This window comes from Sceloporus undulatus, chromosome 3 (assembly GCF_019175285.1).
Source record: "Sceloporus undulatus isolate JIND9_A2432 ecotype Alabama chromosome 3, SceUnd_v1.1, whole genome shotgun sequence".
Taxonomy (NCBI): Eukaryota; Metazoa; Chordata; class Lepidosauria; order Squamata; family Phrynosomatidae; genus Sceloporus; species Sceloporus undulatus.
Window position 1 is genome coordinate 140663567 of NC_056524.1, and position 19180 is coordinate 140682746.

Consider the following 19180-nt stretch of genomic DNA (forward strand, 5'->3'; position numbering starts at 1 on the left):
TGACAACAGATTAAAATCTCTCTCAAACCCTCTCAGGTAGAAATGTTTTTTTGCAAATGGGTGGCTCCCATGGTTCCAAGGCAACAGGAATTCATTAAAGTAGATCCATGTGATTATAGCAGATGGTAGAGGAAGGCTGAGGATACAAAATGCTTCTGGACCCCTTAAACTGCATGGCACACATTCTGCAGATAAATGGATTTCAGCTTCCAAATTGCACATTGCAAAATAAAAATGAAAACTCTCCCTCCAACTACTGGTTCTCAGCTACCATCTGGCTTCATTTAATCAAATATGTCTTACTGTGTAAAAGATTTTGTTGTTTCTCATCACAGAAACTGAGTCCCACCTCTTTGGTTGTTAATGTGAGGAATAATGAGCAGAGTCCAGCAGTGAGGCGGGTATCACGTTCCTTTATTTGTGAGGGCAACACAATTTCCCAATTTTTACCAAAATAATCCCTTTCCTTATAAAATATCAGAAAGGAATGAGGAACAATCAGTGCAGATTCAGCTGTTGGGATCTAGTTAATTTCATTTGAAAGTGAGATTTATAGAAACCTCCAAAGCATGGGGAAGGAATATATGCTGGCAGAAAGTTCTGTGTTTATTCATTTTGCAGCCGAAGGAACTGACCAGTGCTTTCTACAACTGTGTAGGGTAGCTCCATATTCTCAGTTTTGTGAGCTGGAAGCAGTAAGCAGGTACAAAGGAAGACTAAATACTGTACTGTTTTAGATGCTGCGGATGTAATTCCAACACAAATTCCGGAATTCAATTTAGCTCTTTTTATGCATTCTGTCAAACATGTGAGGACTAAAATTGGGGGTGCTGATGTGCATTCTGCCCCCACCCCAAGTCCTGGTGTGACCTAGCCCCACCATTCAAATCTTCCATTTTGCCATGTTGAACAACGAGGTCTGTAGAAGATTCTTCCATCTCCTTAAATGAAACTGTAACCCTCCAGATATCCCTGAACCTGCTTTATCAGTTTTCCCAGTTGCACACTGTTTTATTCTGTTCTGTTCTATTTTTCTCCAAGATTACTTCCAGAACACACAGATTTGCTTTATTTCACATAAAGCTTATTTTAAAGCTCTTTAAAGCGGTTTGAATGCCTTTTGCTTTCAAAATAACCCCCCAAATGGATAATCCATATTTTATTAGTACATTTTAGGAGACAGCAACTCTAACTCAACAGCCGAATCAGTAGATTTAAAATATATATATACTGTTAGTTTTTTATATAAACCATAACATGGCAAAATATGTAATGTTTATTATGAGCTTTAAGCAAAAAAGAGAAGTCTGACTGATGATTAAACTAGTTCGCTTGTGTAAAGTAAGTACTCTGAATGTCACTGTCTTGCAGTTTTCATTCTTTGGGTTCAAGTTGATGCTGCTTTTCCACGTACCTTTCAGAAATGAGCAGTTAATATATAGCAACAGAGTCTCTAACATCCACAGCAGAAAGATGACTACAGTGATATGTGGATTTTGGATTTTTAAGATGATCAGAGGCAGACACAAGAACCAATAGGGTAGAAGTCCTATTTATTGAAAAAAAATTAATATATTTGCTATAAAATCTGTAACAGTAATGCAACTGGATACTTATTTTTGGATGCATAATCCTGAATGTTACATACCAAATACAATACAGTAACACTGCCTTCCTCTTTATTTACACATTTATGAAAATCAATATGCAATCCATGTTACATGAACTCAGAATGGAGAATAGTTACATTAGAAAAATAATATTTTGGATAAAGCATTCTCAAGGAATCCAATCACATTTTTTTTCAGGCCTCTAGCAATAAGGCAAAAGTCCCTGGTACGGCAGATAACTTAATTTACAAAATACAATAACTGCTGAGACACATTTTCAAGTTTGCTTTTGGTATGTTTTCTCTCACTGTGAAATCACTTTTGTCTTCTTACTAAATGGAGAGACTCTCGGGAATGGAACTTGAGGAAGATCTACTACGTATTACATATACATTGCTGGAGCTTAGTAGCTCAGAAGTCTTTCTATTTGCTCAGGGAGCTAATTTTAAAAGGATCACATTTTAAATAATGATATCATTATGATTGTAGTACCTTTCTTGAGTTTTCATAGGAAACACCGGTCACATTTCAGAAGTCTTTCCCCCCTTTTTTTTCTTTTTGGAATTGGCACACAACTACATTTTCACAAGAGGACATTACAAATGCAACTAAAACCAGGTCTGGAGCACTCTGGAAATGGAGGTACCAAACCCAATTGTTTCCCATTAATAACTTCGACTGACTCCTGTTGTCATACACCATGAAGCTTTTCCCCTCGCCACCCAGCTCCAGTCCAGTCCACAGTCAAGTTGTTTTGATTCCTTCAAAGGCACAGAACTTCCATCTCTTCTCCAGTGTTGCTCCTACACCAGAAAACTCTTGCTTAAACATGCGTGGAAGCTTCATCAACAGCATTTCTATTTCATTTGCAGAGATCTAGGCAAGGAGGAGAAAAAACAGCAAAAGATTATTATTATTATTATTATTATTAAACTTTATTTCTAAAGCGCTGTAATTAAAAGATGTTTCTGTGATCTCAGGATGGATTGACACAATCAGTTGTTCTGATACTGGAGGTTTAGCACATGTAAAGCCACTGGTGCCATATAGAGAATTATATTATATTTCACCTAGAGAAGCCAGCGAAATTCTCCTGAGCCAAACTCAAGGAAGAAGACTGACAGTTCAAAACAAGGCACCTCAAATGGCAGACAAGCTGAACAAGCCATCACATTTCTCTTGGGGTCAGATTAAAATAATTACAGGAACTTTGGGGCATACTACACATCCCAAAGGCCACTGCATCTTTTCTTCTTCTTCAGTGTGGAAAAGACAAGTTTCAGATGAGCTTGTAAAAATGATCAAAGTTTGATGATCAATGATCATCAAAAACACAGTCAAACTTTCCAGTTTGGGAAAAGGGAGAAGTTGTATTATTTCTTTTTTTTTTTATTAAACAAAACAAAACAATAAAACATTTAATACATCAAAGTACAAAATACATACATCACATATATAAAAATATTAAAAACAATAACAAAACAACAACATAACTACACACACACACACACACACACAAAAACATTATGTTGAAATTTAGCAATTACCTGTTACAAAGGCTTCCACAAAGTTTTGTATTATCCAATATTCTATTATACAGTACATACTTAAATTGCATGATTTGTTGCTTAAAAGAAAAGCTCTTTATACTTTTAAATCTCCATTGAGTTCTTTATATCTTTTCAAACATTCCCATTCTTTCTCTCTCTCTTCCAACTTTAAATCACTCACCAATACTGTTAGTATGTCCATTTCCATTGCCTCCTCTAATCTATCTAACCATTCCTCAACTGTTGGAATTATTTGCTGTCTCCAGTATCTGGCAAAAGTAATTCTAGCTATCGTTACCATATATAATATCGTTCGTCTATATTTTATTTCTAATTTTCTTTCTAGTATACCAGCCATGTTCAAAAGGAACAATAAAGGGCTAAATGGCAGTGTAGTCTGTAGAATTTTTGACATTGAAGTATGTATTTCCCCCCAATATTTTTTAGTTTCTTCACATTCCCACCAAAGATGGTAGAAGGTGCCCTTATGTTTACTGCATTTCCAGCAGTTACCACTCCCCACCTTATAGATTCTATTTAGTCTATTTGGAGATAGATACCAACAATGTTGAATTTTAATATAATTTTCTTTATAGTTTTGACAACGGGTAAAGGAATTTGTATCACACCAAGAACTAGTAAGCAATACAACAAATGGGAGGGGGGTATCAATGACTTACTTGAGCCATGTTCCATGTTCCTGTCTAACCATTTACATAACAAATTAATTTTTCCAGCTCTGACTATGGCGAATGTCAGTGAGTCATATTGCCTAATTATGGTAAAAAGGAGGTAGAAGGAACATGCAATCCTAAATCCTGATTCTACTTCTTTAATGACTGAGCTACCATTTTGTTTGCATTTTATATCCTGACAAAAGCCTCACTAACCCACCTTTCTCTCTGACCCTTAAAAGTTTTTATGCATGAGACAGGAATGGCATAGGTCTGCGCATCATCATGAACAAACCTTTATCAATTCCTTTTTTTTCCCTACTAAGAGACAATGTGAAGTTCAGATGATGCATATTGCTTTTGACATGGGAAAACCTTTGCTTTAACATCCCCAGCCTTGAATGCTTCTCTTGAAGATTCCTACCAGGAGAACATGGTTAAGCAGTCTGCATCTGCAGCGCTTAATGGCCGTGCTTCCCTTTTTATTTCATTATATTTTGTTATACATTTCCCCAAGATAGAAATACACATTTTCTTGAAAAATCAGTTGCATCAGGCGCCTCTATCTGAACAGCAACAAAACAAGGTGAGGAAAATATCTTGCATTTATCTGTGAATAAATGAATGAATGACTACAGGTGAAAAAGATCTCTTCTGTGATAACCATGGGGAAATCGTTTCTGCTTAGAGTCAGAAAACTAAATTAGCTTGGCATCTGAGGAGAGTGGAGTAAAAGATTCCCTGGTAAAAGTATATCATATCTATTCGGTCTATCATGCTTCATTTTGTTTTAGCAAGGGCAGCAGTTAGGTGGTACACATTGGCTGGCATCTTATTAGTGGCATATGCAGGCATAGGTCCACTTTGTGCCTGCATATGTCTTTGTTGTTGTTGCAGAGGTTGGTATTCCATTCCATCCTCTACAACTATCTTGAGTTTGGACTCACGGTTTAGTTGATGTAGACCTGTCACTGCCATTCTAAGCAGTGGAGAAAATGTGTGCGGCTCTGTTCCTGCAACCAGACGCAGAATGATTACTGCAGGGGACTTTGACAGATCTCAGTAGATGATGCAACCATTCTCTGTTTGGCTACAGGAACATAGCTAGATAATTCTCTGATTTCCCCCCACCAATTTTCTACAAGCCACGGAATAGCCATGAGACTTATTGAGTTCAGGGGTTGTTGAAAGCACAGATGTGGCATAGTTCCTGCACCATCCGGAATCTCAAACATTTTGTACTTATTTCAATGTACAGTCATTTTGTTCTTGGTTTTTTTGGTCCAGCCGCTACAACTTGCTTCTTAAGAGCCAACTTCTGCCTTTTGTTTCTTAGGCAACTGGAAATTTCAGCTCTTTAGGAGGGCCCTGAACTGGTGGAAAATACCACAACAGTGAGAAAGTAGATAGTAGAGATTGGTGCATCTTCTCACATTCTCCTAAATTAACAGTAGCCACAGATCTTATCTATCTGGCTATAAAATAGTAGAAGTGGGATAGGGGAGTCTTCTTTCTCTTTAGCTTGTGGTAAGGTTGATGCATGTACAGATTCCTTGGGAGGTTCAGCAGTGAAAACTGTTTTAAAATCAGATTAGACAACGTTTGACTGGATTTATTTAGCTGGATGGAATATAATAATAATAAGGATTTATTTATAGCCCGCCCAATCATGAAGAATCTGGGTGGGTTACAACAGTAAAGAAAATACATAGCAAATAACAATAACAATAAAATACTCCTTATTATGCTCCTAGCCCTATATCTAAGGGTACCCACTGACAAAATTAAACAACAACAACAACACCCAGTAGAGAATGGATCTGACTGTAATGTTGGCTGACATTCTGTTTTGTGAGTTACAATGGTGTTACCTATGCCATTATAACACCCCCACCCCCCCCCCCCCCCCCCCCCCGGTTGTTGTTTCAGTTGTCAGAATTCTTTGTTCACTACTTGGGGAAGAAAATTCCCTTTAAACCCATCTTTACACTTAGTGTGGTAGAATCTCAAGATGGCGGTTTTCTTTTAGCAGAGCAATAATATTATCCTCAAAGACTTCCCACCCACCCCCCCACCCCAGGAGATCCCTGAGGTTGCCCATTACAGTATATCCTGCTAAAGGAAAATAGCTGGACATATCTCTGCTGCTCCCCCTGATATGCACCAACATGGAAATGGCTATCTTGGGGAATATGGCTGCCACACTGAAATGCTGGATTTGGGGGGGATTGTACCAAAAGATTTATTGCAGGTACATGCTGGAGTTATGTCTCCCAACAGAGTATCTTGGCTATTGTTTGCGTTCTATTAATATTAATGAGAGTGAATAGCCTTTTGCTAAGGTTAGTTTAAGGGGAGATTTCTGCTCCAGCCTTTTAATGGTTTACATCAAGACTAATAAGCTGTGCCCCCCATCCTTGCATCTAGCTAGAAAAGGCAATGGTGAAGGCTTGTGGGATATGCATTCCAAAAATATCCATAGGACCACAGTTTCCTACCATTGGTTGACATAGCCCAAGTGGTCCTGTACAAACTTATATTTCTGTAACTCCACAACCACAAGTAATGAATCTAATTTACCTTTGAATCCAGCTGCTGCATATACGACCAAAGGTATTCTATATTAGCTCCAAAAGGATGGACGTGAAGAAATGTTGATATGATGCCTGTAGTTAAAATACACACATACCGCAAAAATGAAAATAAAATAAACATTGTCTTGTTCACAACAGAACATGCGAGCATAAAGAAACCTCTCTATATGACAGTGCCTGTTTTTGTATCCCAACCAAATTGTACCTCTTATTAAACAGTTCAGGAAAAAGAGCACATTTAAACAAAAGCACACTGCTTCAAAAATGACAACAGTTTGTAACCAAGTGACCAAGATGAACTGAGAGAGATTTTAAGACAATCTTGCTGGAAGCACTTGTTTTGGTTCCCAATTTTATGCTTGATTTGCCAATTAAAAAAAATATATAGGCATTGGGATGAGAAAACTGTTGCTTTTTTCTCCTTCAGTGAATCTTGTCATGAAAATGTTGAATATCAACTGCATCCAAAATTGTACTGCTTTGAATTTTCCTAATAATTTCAGCATGAGTTGTGTTTAATCCAGATTACTGAGTGAACAGAAACATTTCCAAGCATCTTTGTTTATTTTTTCCTTCTAAAACCCAACTTCATCTGTCTTATCTGTACCCTCATGCAACAAAAAGCACATAAACCTAGGTTTTGCAGGAAGACGCTTGTTTCTATGTGGCCTCTCTCCTTCCATTTCAAGTGATGCAGATAACACAGCTCATTCCACAAGAAGCTAGTTATTTTTTTTCCACTGACACTGGATTATTGCCATCATGCAGCATAAGACTAATGTAGCTGCTCTGCCAGAATTACATTTCTTTCTATGTTCCAAATCCTAGGACTCAGCTTTCCTTCTTGATCCTTTGAGGGGAACAATCTTGGCAACATAGGAAGCATTAGCTGCATAGGTGAGTTGGTTAGGAGTTCTGGTAACAGAAACAATAGAGAAGATGTGAAATACCAGGCACAGATTGCTTTTTGTTCCCAAATGTTTAAAAAAAAATCTAAAAGGGATCTAAGCAGAAGCAAGGTGCCTGGGGAAAATGTTGCTAAACTCTTTCTGTTCTTGTGCTGATGCCTCAATGAAAATTGTTGTGCTGAAAATTTGGCTCAGCTTGGAATCTACATATATCAAATACAATAGCCTCACAAGCTGAATATTCCTCCCAATTTCAAATGCATTTCTCTTCTGATTAGAAGGTTGGAATAAATGAAAAATAATTAGTTGAATTAATTTAATAAAATTTAAGAAATTAAGTTTAATGCTATCTTGTGATGCAGATAAATGGACTTAATTGAAGGACTGGAAAAGGTTTAGTCTATACAGAAATCAAGATTTATATTCTCATCCTTCTCCAAAACCAGTAGAGTACACTGAGGCTCAATTACAGTATAGACCAACCCAATGGCTGCAGATATTTCAAATTATTACTTCTTTCCTCATCTACAAGTGTTTTATATGTATTGCCTTTAAAATACCGACTCCTTTGGAACTAGTGAGTACCACCTCCTTGGGTCAAGATCAGGATGTAATATCCAAGGCATATATTATGCCTTCAGAGGGATGTATGGTAGTTTGGGAGAAGGATTGAGGATGTTAAATGGAATCAGTTCTGGGTTAATGGGCCTATTTATTCAATCTCTCTCTCTCTCTTAAGGTCCACATGTTTAAGCTGATTCATAAATGGCATTATACCCCTCTCAGACTGAGATACTTTCCTAGGAATTTAATTCAAACAGTTGAAATGGCAAAACCAACCAGAATCATAACTTCCACGCTCTATGTCTCCTGGCTTTTGATCTTGTTTAAGAAATATCTTCCATTACAGTCAAGAAGTCGTTATACATCCAGCTAGAATCATAGAATCATAGCATTGGAAGCGACCACAAGGGCCATCCAGTCCAACTGTCTGCCATGCAGGATCATTCAGTCAAAGCATCCCCGACAAATGGCCATCCAGCCTCTGTTTAAAGACCTCCAAGGAGGGAGATTCCACCAGTTTGTTCCACTGTCAAATAGCTCTTACTGTCAGGAAGTTCCTCTTAATGTTGAGGTGGAATCTCTTTTCCTGCAGTTTGCATCCACTGTTCCTAGTCTCTGGAGCAGCAGAAAACAAGCTTGCTCCCTCCTCAATCTGCCACCCCTTCAAGTATTTAAACAGGGCTATCATATCACCTCTTAACCTTCTCTTCTCCAGACTAAACATCCCCAGCTCCCTAAGGCGTCTCTTGTGGAGCATGGTTTCCAGGCCCTTCACCATTATAGTAACCCTCCTTTGGACCCACTCCAGTTTCTCAACATCCTTTTTGAATTGTGGTGCCCAGAACTGGACACAATATTCCAGGTGGGGCCTGACCAATGCAGAATATAGTGGCACTATTATACAGTAGCTACAGTAAAATAGTAGTATGTGCCTTCTGACAATTTCATAAATTTAATAGACAAGAAATACTCAGAGGTGGTTTGCCATTGCCTTCCTCTGAACACAGCCTACAGCACTTGGAAGGGAGACCCTGGTGGTTTCCCTTCCAAGTACTAATCAGGACTATAAGGGGTTACATATTTTTCCTAGGGAACATGAAAATCTTCTTCATAAGGATCCAAATTCCTTTATCTTCTGGCTAGGATGATTATTGCTAGACACTGGAAAAATTCCAAGACAATTACCTTCTCTAACAGGCTAGCCCATTTATAGAAAATTGCTCTTACAGAGAAATTGACAGTCTAGGTTAGGAAAGGAAGAAACAATCAGACCCATAACTCATTTAATGAAATATGGAAGCCTTCATTGTTTCTTATTGTGAAGGAGGACCTAAGCAGACTTGGCTTCAAGACAGCCAATCACCATTCAGAGAGACTGTCAAAAATCTGAAAATATAAAAAGCAGGAGTGGGTGTTGAGGGAGTAGACAGGTGTCAGCTGGAAGAGTCAGTTGGAATAGTCAGTGGGGAGTGAATGTGTACTCAGTGTCTGACGTGATTGAAGAAAAAGGATGGTCATAACTCAGGGTGAATACTATTATATTTTGGAACTAAGAACTGGCACTTGTTAAAGCATTTGCTATTCTACAGGATATACTAAACCACATGAATTCTCTTGCTATTTTGTTAACTCTGAATCAGAGTGGTTTCCTTAACTCTGGAATATGGGTGGGTCACAATTAACATAAAGAACACAAAGATAACATATCAATCCATAATGAGGTCCCTTGGAAGCCCAGTCTCCTCAAATCAAGGAGGGATTTTAGAAGGGAGACCTTGGGTTAGGGTGAGAGTGCCAGGCATCCAAGGACAGGAATTGTAGAGCCTGCCTGGATAGGCCAATGCCACACTTAAAATAATGATATTTATTATACTCCATGAATGCATAGTATTGTAATTATGGAAGGACCTGATATTTTGATTACCCTTCTTAATAAATGAGTTTCAATTTATATATATATATAAAATAACAACAACAATATAGACAACAATAGGGTTGTTAGTGTTTGGTCACTCTCCTTTTATGACTTTGATTGTATTTGATTGTAAATTTTATTATGTGTAATTTATGATTTTAGATATTTGCCATTTTAGGCATGTGCAATATTGTGATGACTGAATTTGTGATTTAAAATTAGAAAACAAAATTTTCTTTCTTCCCATCTAGTTTTATCATCCTTCAAACTGTGACAGTTTTTTTCTTTGTACTATGAGAGAGAGAGAGAGAGAGAGAGAGAGAATTGTTGCATCCTTAAGAGAAGAACTTTTGGGGCTTGACTTAGGAGGGTGAGTGGAACCTGGGCAAAAGGAACACAGATAAGAGTGTGAGAATCATTGAATCATAAAATAAGAACTGTGTGGTCGAGAGGAAGGTCAGGAAGAAAAATAATTAAATAAACCAAGTGTTAACAATATGCACAGAACTCAAACAGCATTGAATCTATGACTATAGAAGAACCTTTGGTTGGCAACTTGCCACATTTCCATTCATTTCCCAGCTCAGAATTGGTTTCCTCAAGCGCTCCCACCCACCCACCCAGCATGCATGGGAAAAGACATTGGGAACATAATCATTGCCCCTACAGGGGAAAAGGCCTGTTTTATATTCCTCTGGCTATATTGGAAAAAACAGGGCTGTAAAATCTATGCTTCCTATGGTGTATCTGACCACAGAGGGGTGAGAGCACTCCAAAGCAGGTCCACCACTTGTATTATGTATATCTGGAGGCATTCTTAAATAGATTGCACTTCAAGTTTGATTAATCCTACCCAGAGGCCCTTGTGCTTCAAGTATAAAAGAGCAAGCATGTAAATTTGTTATCATACTGCAGCAAGAGTACAGTGTGCACGTCCTGAAAAGTATGTGAGCTACTTTTGAGGGGACATTCCTGTTTCTGAAGGGCTGCCAGAAGACAGTTCTCTTTTCTCAGAGCAGTCCAGTCCACTCCTACTCCAGTTTAAAGACAATGAACTATGATTGAACAGGGGCCTGGAAATTGCTCATCATTAATTGTTAGTGCCTGGTCAACAGACTGCAACATACAGGTTATCTAGTCACAATCTTCATGGTGACTAAGGTATGGTATTCTATTTCTTTTTAAATTCTAGTAATGTGTGCACAAACACAAGTGGCCACTTGAGACAATACTTCATAAAACCCATGAACACCTCAAGCAAGTCCTCACTTCCTAGAATATAACCTGCAAATCCCTGTCATATATTAGTATGTGTGCAAAAAGATATGTAATGAAATTGGAGTTCGTAGAATTGCTGAACAGCATGACCTCTATCACATTCTTCCACCAAATCTTTTTGAAAGGCACAGAAATAACAATGGGAGCAGGGTTGTTATTATGCTATTTTAGGGGGAATTATTCTTCTTCAGGAAACTATATCTAGGCATACAGTATCAGATTTCAATGTACAAAAAATAGTTGAAGTCATGCTTTCTACAATTTAATGTGAAATATATCCAAGTGTAGTTCTGAAAAGTATATTATTCCCCCAGACTTCTTTGCCTCTGCCCACTAAAATTAGAAATGATGCTCATGTGAGTACATCCCAAACTCTGGAAAATGCTATACATTGTGCAAAAGAAGGGACAGCATCCAAAGGAAACATTTGTAATCATTTCATAGAGCACACAAATTCACTGATCTGATTCTCTTTCAAATTATAGCCAGCAACCAACCATATCTAGTCAGTGGAAATTTCTTTGGTATCACACACTGAAATAGCAAAAAAATTTTTCATAGCTATTTATTTTATATACCGTAACTACCTTGAGTTTGCCACAGGCGATGTTATGATTGGAATTGCAGCACAGGAAGTTTCCTTACCTATCAACAGTGCCTCTTTCTCTGATTTTAATGGCTGGCTTCGCTTCTCAGAATTTTTTTCTCTGTCTTGGCTGACCAACGGTACCGTCAACACATTGATTTCCTATAAATTTAAAAACAAAACTAAATAAAACAGGTGCTTAGGTGGAATTCATCCATTTCAGTAAGTATTGCTGACAGTCTGTCTTCATCTCTATATAAAAAAAAGATCATTACTTTAATTTTACAGCTACAGACAAGACAATTATAAATTATTGATCTGTTTCCAGACACTCTGTATTCCCAATGGCAAAAGCAGCAGCAGCAAGCTTTGTCTTTCCCCTGTCTTTATTGGAAATGACTGAGAGAGGTTCAGGTTGAGCAATAAAAGAGAATCTCTTTAGGATTCACTATTTCCCCAACAAGCTAAGCTAAGATTTGACACTACCGTAGATGATTTCAGAATCAAGACAAATACAGGTAATATAATGTAATGGCAAGCGCCTATCACATTTATCTCATTTTCTTCCCTTGCAGTAGGAAAAATACAGATGGGACTGTGAATAATCCATTTTGTACCTGAAATTACCACTTTTCGTGCAATGATACATATAGAATTCCAGTAAAAAGCAAATAACTCAATTGCAAAATACCACATTGACTACCTCTAGTGTTTCTAGAACTCACTGAATGCCCTGTTTGCAATATTTCATTCAGGGCACCCTCCAACAGGGCTTCAGCTTAAAAGAAGTCGCTTTGCTAAGAGTGTAAAAGAAAATAATGCCATCTTATAAAATAGGGTTGTGATCAATTTTGTTGTGATTCATTTTTTTCCAATCTGAAAGATGAATTTTGGATAGGGATACAGGAGAATTTTGTTCAACTGCCACATGAAATATAATTTGCACTTTGTAAACTATTATGTGGGTAGGAAACAGTTTCCTTCAGACTGTGTGCTTTTGTTAATTTTTGATGCCATCTTTTAGCCCAAAAACGAGCAACAAATGCCTATTTAGGAGACAAAGCACATAAAAACAGATATTTTGAGAGTTGATTCAGATGGGACAGAATAGATTCATGACTGAAGACAAGTGAAACCAAATGGAACAAATTGACTGAGCTGTCCAACCCTCTTAGGATGTGTGCATGTATGCATATTTTCCTCTGGGAGAGTAGGGTTCCCTTGTAAAATGGCAAAGGACCGGTGCTTGTGGCCTTTAAAGCAGTAGTCTGCAAGGCTGTTTGGAGCCCTCAGTCTCTGCAAATTCCTCAAACCATCCTATCTTTGGCCATTAAAAAAAAATATCCAAAAAGGCAAACTGCCTGTTCCAGAACTGTCCAGGAGCAGCAATCCATTTTAAAAAAAGTTGTTGCTCCTCTTGCACTCTTTAACCTCTAAAATACCCATTTATGAAACCAGAAGTGGATTTATCGTGACTTCTAACCCCCTCACGCACTTTATGGCAGTGCACAGAGGGCCCCATGGAAAACCAGCACCCACATCTACCACAGTTGTTTTGAATCCCTGTTTTAAAGAAGTTCCAGCAACCACACCAAGGACAGGAATCCACAGTACTATGCTAAACACATCTCTTCCTCAGTTGCCAAGGGAACAACAATTGGGAAGAAAAAACTTTTTTGGTTCTGGCACTCACAGATACATGGTACAACTACCATAGTAAAAGATGCTTCCATATTCTGAGCTATAAAAATGGGACCCATGCAGGGTGATGATGTCTCCTGAATTGCTGTGAACTTACTAATGGTCCTTTCACACTACAGAATAATAGCACTATGATTCCACTTTAACTTCCATGACTGCCTCCTATGGAGCACTGGGGGTTGTAGTTCAGAGAAGCACTACAGTTCCCTGGCTGAGAATTTGAAATAGCCCTCCCTAACCTGCAAATATAGAATGGAACTATGTCAGTTAAAGTGGAATCTTACTACTATGATTATGTTGTTTGAAAGGGCCCTGGGTGCCTTGAGTAACCCAGATCTGTTGTTGTTGTTGTTATTATTATTAATAGAGAAGGCAATGGGACTGGCAGTTAGAGCTCATTTCAACATTAGGAATGGTGCAGGGTGGCAAGCTGTCTTAAAGGTTACAGGGCAGACATGCAGTACACAAAGCTCTGCCCTCTAGCACCTTGGTACTACGCCACTTGCCACTCAAAGGAAGGCTGTAGTGCAGGTGGCAGCACCATTGTGTGTGACACGGGGCAGTGCTTGCACATGTGCAGTAATTGCTGAACTGTGCAGGTCCAGACTTAGCCTACTCTTTCTGCCAGGAAAGGTGCAGTTTGTGGCACCTTGAAAGAATTTGGAGAGGAGGTTATCTGTTCAAAACTGTTCCTCATAAGCACATTTTTGGCATGTTTTTACCACCCTGCCCATCCTATTTAGCCCTAGGAGAGACCTTTCTTTAAACAGTAAGTAAACTGGAGTTGATTTACAGTTTGATTAAATAAAGACTTCTTCTGGGCCTAAAACAATCAAGAAGGCAAAAACACGGCAAAAATGCCCCCATACCATGTAGTGTATCGGGGGAACACAGCCTCCAAGGTCTTTGGGGTGGGGGTCAGTGCAGCTCCCACAACCCCTGGCAGTTGCCCATTCCTGCTCCAGCACCTAGCTGGATTGGGGACATAGGGCTGCAGTAGAGGTATATTACTGTTAATTGTATGTGTTAAGAGAGGATGAATATAGTTGGCCTATTTACATATGATGAGACCCAAGGTGGCATAGTGATTTGAATGTTGGCTTATGACTCTGGGAACCAGGGTTCTGTTCCCAGTTCTACTGTAGAAATTTATTGTGTGACCTTTGGCAAGTCACATGCTCTGCCTCAGGAGAAGGAATGGCAAACCCCCTCTGAACAAATCTTAACAAGAAAACCCTTAGGGTCACTGTAAGTCAGAAACAACCTGAAGGCAAACCAACAACATCAATTTACATATGACAACACCAGATTATTAAAATGCAAACTGATCTTTTTCAATTGGATTGCTGCATGATGGAGTGGCACATGTGTCGTAATGCATGAAGTCTTTCCTACACAGTCATTCTGTGGTTTTACTCCAGATGTCTTCCCTTCAAGGCAGTATTTTTGCAGCAGTGTTATCATTTTGAGCATTCAGAATATATTCTCTTCTGCCTGGATTTATAGCCTAACATTAAGAAAACAAATATAATGACCACAGATGATTTATATAAATTTAAAGAAAACGATGAAGACATTGCAATAGTTAAAGGTTTTCCATTCCTTGGCTCAGTCATTATTTAGAATGGAGACTGAAGTCAAGAAATCTGAACATGACTAGGACTTGGAAGTGCAGCTATAAAGGAACTAGACAAGACCCTGAAGAGTAAAGATATATCAATCTAAGGATTTCAATCTAAGGACTGATATATACTATAAGGTGAGTCTATGCCATTGTATTTCCAGTTTCTGTGTATGGTTGTGAAAGCTGGACAGAGAAGAAAGCTGATAGGAAGAAAATAAACTTATTTGAAATGTGTTGGAGAAGAGTTCTATGGATACCAGGGATTGCTAAAAAGACAAATAAATGAGTTATAGATCAAAACAACTCTGAACTCCCCCTAGAAGCCAAGGTGACTAAACTGATATTGTCATACTTTGGACATATAATATGAAGACATGACTCACTAGAAAAGACAGTGATGCTTGGTGAGATAGAAGACAGTAGGAAAAGAGGGAGACGAGAACACAGAAGGATAGACTCAAACAAGGATGCCTGGTTCCAGAATCTGCAAGACTTGAGCAGGCAGTTGATGATAGAGTGACTTGATGGTCTCTTATTCATAGGTTTACCATATGTGAAAGTTGACTTGATAGTAGTTAACAACAACTGGAGAAATGGAAGTTTTCTCACAGCTTGGTTTGCCATTGTTATAATGATTTTATCGATAATGTACTTGCAGAATTATTGGACAGTCTACTGGACATATCAGCCTGCAGTTAGTGAATTTAATAACCACAAACACAGAGGAAAAAAATATGCACATGGTACTGAACAGCTTTAAAAACTTGATAATATCTCTGTGAAAACACACATATTTAAATGTTTCATATTTTATGCAAAACACATACATTTTCAAACAGCTATGCTTCTGTTTCAGTGAAATAATCTAGTTACAATTAGCAGCTTCTCACAACTGGGCAAAGATGCATCTGGACAAAATGCCATGTGAAAAATGTTTGTGTGAACAAACTCTTTACAAACATAGTATGTGTTAATAAAATTCCACGGGCAAGTTGGTAGAAAGTGTGCAATTTGACATCTTGTTCTGCACACAGCTTTTTTTTTTTAACAGAACTACAGAGTTAGAAAGGATCACTTCATACACTGGGAGGCTTTATTTATCCCTTCCTGATAAAAATTACAAGAATAACAGAGTCTTAAAGGTAAATGCAAAAGTAAAGGTTTTCCCTTGACAAGGTTGTCTACTTGTGACTATAGCGGGTGGTACTCATCTCTTTTCCTAAGCCAAAGAGCCAGTGTTGTCAAAGACAACTCTGTGATCATGTGGCCAGCATGACTGCATAGGACACTGTTACCTTCCCACTGAAATATTTATGTACTTGCACTTTTACATGCTTTTGAGCTGCTAGGTTGGCAGAAGCTGGGACTAGTGACAGGAACTCAATTCTGTCCCATGGGCTCCTGGGCCTCTACCTGCCAACCTACTGATCTTTCAAACATCAGAGTCTATTTTGGCACACTTTTTTTAAGGAGCATAGTTCACTTCATCAAATGCATGAAGGTACCTCAGACAACACTCCTTGCATCTAATCAAGTGGATTAGATTCCTTGAAAACTTGAGCCAAGAAGTATTTGGTAGTCTGTATAGTTTCACAACACTCTTTGTTGGGACTTTTTTTGGGGAGGTGACTCTCATCCACATCTCGCTGTACTCAATCAGCAGTTCATAAGTGGTTAGCTACATCCTTGGTGTGTACCATTCTCAGAGATGCTCGGTGATGCAGTCCACATGTCCTAAAGACAACCAGTTTAGCAGTAACCCAAACCCTCACTCTTGCTTCCTTGTTGAACATCAAGTACCTTGCAAGTGTGCAAAATCTGTTCAGGCTCATTATTGCTCTGTGACACTACACTGAGACCGGATGCCACAGCTCTTCCAAAGTGGGATGTTGCCCATGATACATGTAAATTGCTCTTGATAGGTCAATGTATGTCTTCAGTTCAGTGATGCCAAGTGACATCCACATCTTGATTCTGCTGAGATTCCTTTTGTTTCATGCCCAGAACAGATGCAGTGCATCTACAAAGAATACTTTCTGTGAGGGACAGTTCAAAAACTTTCTAGCACTGTTTCTTTGCACATTTTGGGGGCACTGAGCATTTCCAAATGATCTCTCTCTCTGCTCTGTGCTGAACTGTCTGTGGATACCTATAATGATCCTTTCCAACTCTGTCTTTCATGGCCTTTGTATATTCACTTGGTCTTTTGAGGAGAGGATCAAGTCAGCACACTCCTGCTGCCCTCCCACATTCAGGGTGGGGTTGGGGAAATTTCTCATCTTAACATTTTTCAACCACGCAAAGTCATGTGACAATTTTTGTGCTGATACATTACTTGGTGTGGGATAAAAAGTACCCCAGTGGAAAAATGCAATAATATTATCGGGATGCATCTGGATTTTTTTCTCCATGAAAAAAACCTCTGTACATGGGAGGCAGCTGAAACTCACGGATGTTGCTTAAAACTCTGCAAATGACAATGTCACAAAATATCTATACCTTGCAGATCTAGTTCAGTGTGAATTTTGCAACAAAACACGACTCTGGAGCACTAAAATGTCCTGTCTCACAGGATGAGAATTAAGCTTGTGTGACTAACTTAATGCCCATCAATTTCACTGTGGCTTAAGACTGACTAAATTTCCTTTGAGTAGGGCCTTACCATTTATGTATAAAATACAATTGCCTTTTGGAGACTTGCACTTTATAAAGACTGTCACACTGTCTTCAGCACAGTATTAAAGGAACAATTTAAAAAAAATGACAAGAGCATAGCTCCCTGGACAGGTGTAAATTGATAGATCTGGTACTAAAACTATTAAGTGCTTTAAAAAGCAGGGGGATTCAAGTAAATTCAAAGGGCTTAGTACAAGCATTTGCCCATGATTACTGGCTGATCATGAAGAATATCCTAATGAAGCCTGTAGATGTACCCAGAAGGAGAAATATATATCTTAATTAACACTATTGATCATCCGCCTGTAGAGAAAACCAAAGAAAAACCCTGGCCACCTTCGTGTTGTTGTTCTTCAAATAAGAAGGTAATGCACCAAGAAAACGATTTTATGGTGCATTTTATATTCTGCCAACCCAATTCTAGCATCACAATATGATTTGTCTTTGATAAAAACTAGGATACCAACAAATAATGGCTGGGATGAAAGCTATGAATTATTACTTCAAATAGGTTCCAGAAAGGAAGCTGTGTTGCCAAACAAAAAGTCCATGATTCTTGTGGCCTCTAAAAAGTTAACATGCTTTATTTGGCATGAGCTTTCATGGATTGTTGCCCACTTCATAAAATGTCATCTGATAATCTGAGCAAGTGTCTACAGTATGCAAAGGCTCATACCAAATAAACTGTGCTAGGTGGTTTAAGGTGTTGCAGGGCTTTGTTTTATTTTACCTCAAAAGGATAGTTCAGAAATTTAGAGTAATGGCAAAAGTCAAGGAAAAGAAAGAGAAGCAAAAGAATGGACCTATTTGGTAAATTAACTCAACCGAATAAAGGAAGTTGAGCAAGATGGTCAAAAGCAGGGACAAATCCACAGATGTAAGAAAAATAATGGGTGCAGGAAAGAGATGATACATGAACTAGGAGTTGAACCCGCTGCTAAAATTTGTGAGCAGAGCAGGGGGGAGTAAGTGAAGAAGTACATACTGCAGAAGAAAGAGACTGTATCTCATTGTTCTGTGTTGAAAGAAAAGAGTGACAATGAGGACAATTATTTTTGTCTCCCAGGCTTTCAGGGAGGAAAAAGAAATGAGCTTTGGAGTGGGGAGTAGCTTTCCATTAGTGGCTGACTATCATTCCTGATACAGAACGTCTAGTGAAGCCCTGGTTTCAGAATCAAACTCCTTGACTCTCTTGTTGAGAAGAAAAGGACTAAAACTGCATTAACAAAGGGGAAAAAAATGAAGCCATGGACCAACAACATGGAAGCCTGGTGCTTTTCTAATCTTCAGATTTGCCATTTCTGATTCATTTTATTCACATGATAAAGGTTGCTCCTTCTTCTTTCTTTAATAGTCCACATAGTAGTTAGTTTTGCCAAACTTTCACTACAACCCTGGTATTTTTGTGTTGTTGTAGTGTTGTTGTAGTGATATGTTTCTTTCATCCCCGTGCTTTCTTCTCATGTTACTTCCATTCTGGAAACAATGAATTACATACAC

The 19180-nt window shown here is 38.5% G+C and overlaps 1 protein-coding gene across 7 annotated transcripts in view; it reads right to left on the bottom strand.

The window, feature by feature from the left end:
- Nucleotides 1-1545: 1545 nt before the first annotated feature.
- Nucleotides 1546-19180, bottom strand: part of ENOX1 (ecto-NOX disulfide-thiol exchanger 1) — a 359770-nt gene continuing 342135 nt past the window's right edge. For all 7 annotated transcript variants that reach the window (XM_042460210.1, XM_042460212.1, XM_042460215.1 and 4 more), the window contains 3 exons: nucleotides 11739-11841; nucleotides 6415-6500; nucleotides 1546-2486 (listed from right to left, as the gene is read on the bottom strand). In XM_042460210.1, the coding sequence (XP_042316144.1) occupies nucleotides 2355-2486; nucleotides 6415-6500; nucleotides 11739-11841 (321 nt within the window). In that variant the 3' untranslated portion in view covers nucleotides 1546-2354. The remainder of the gene's footprint in view (nucleotides 2487-6414; nucleotides 6501-11738; nucleotides 11842-19180) is intronic.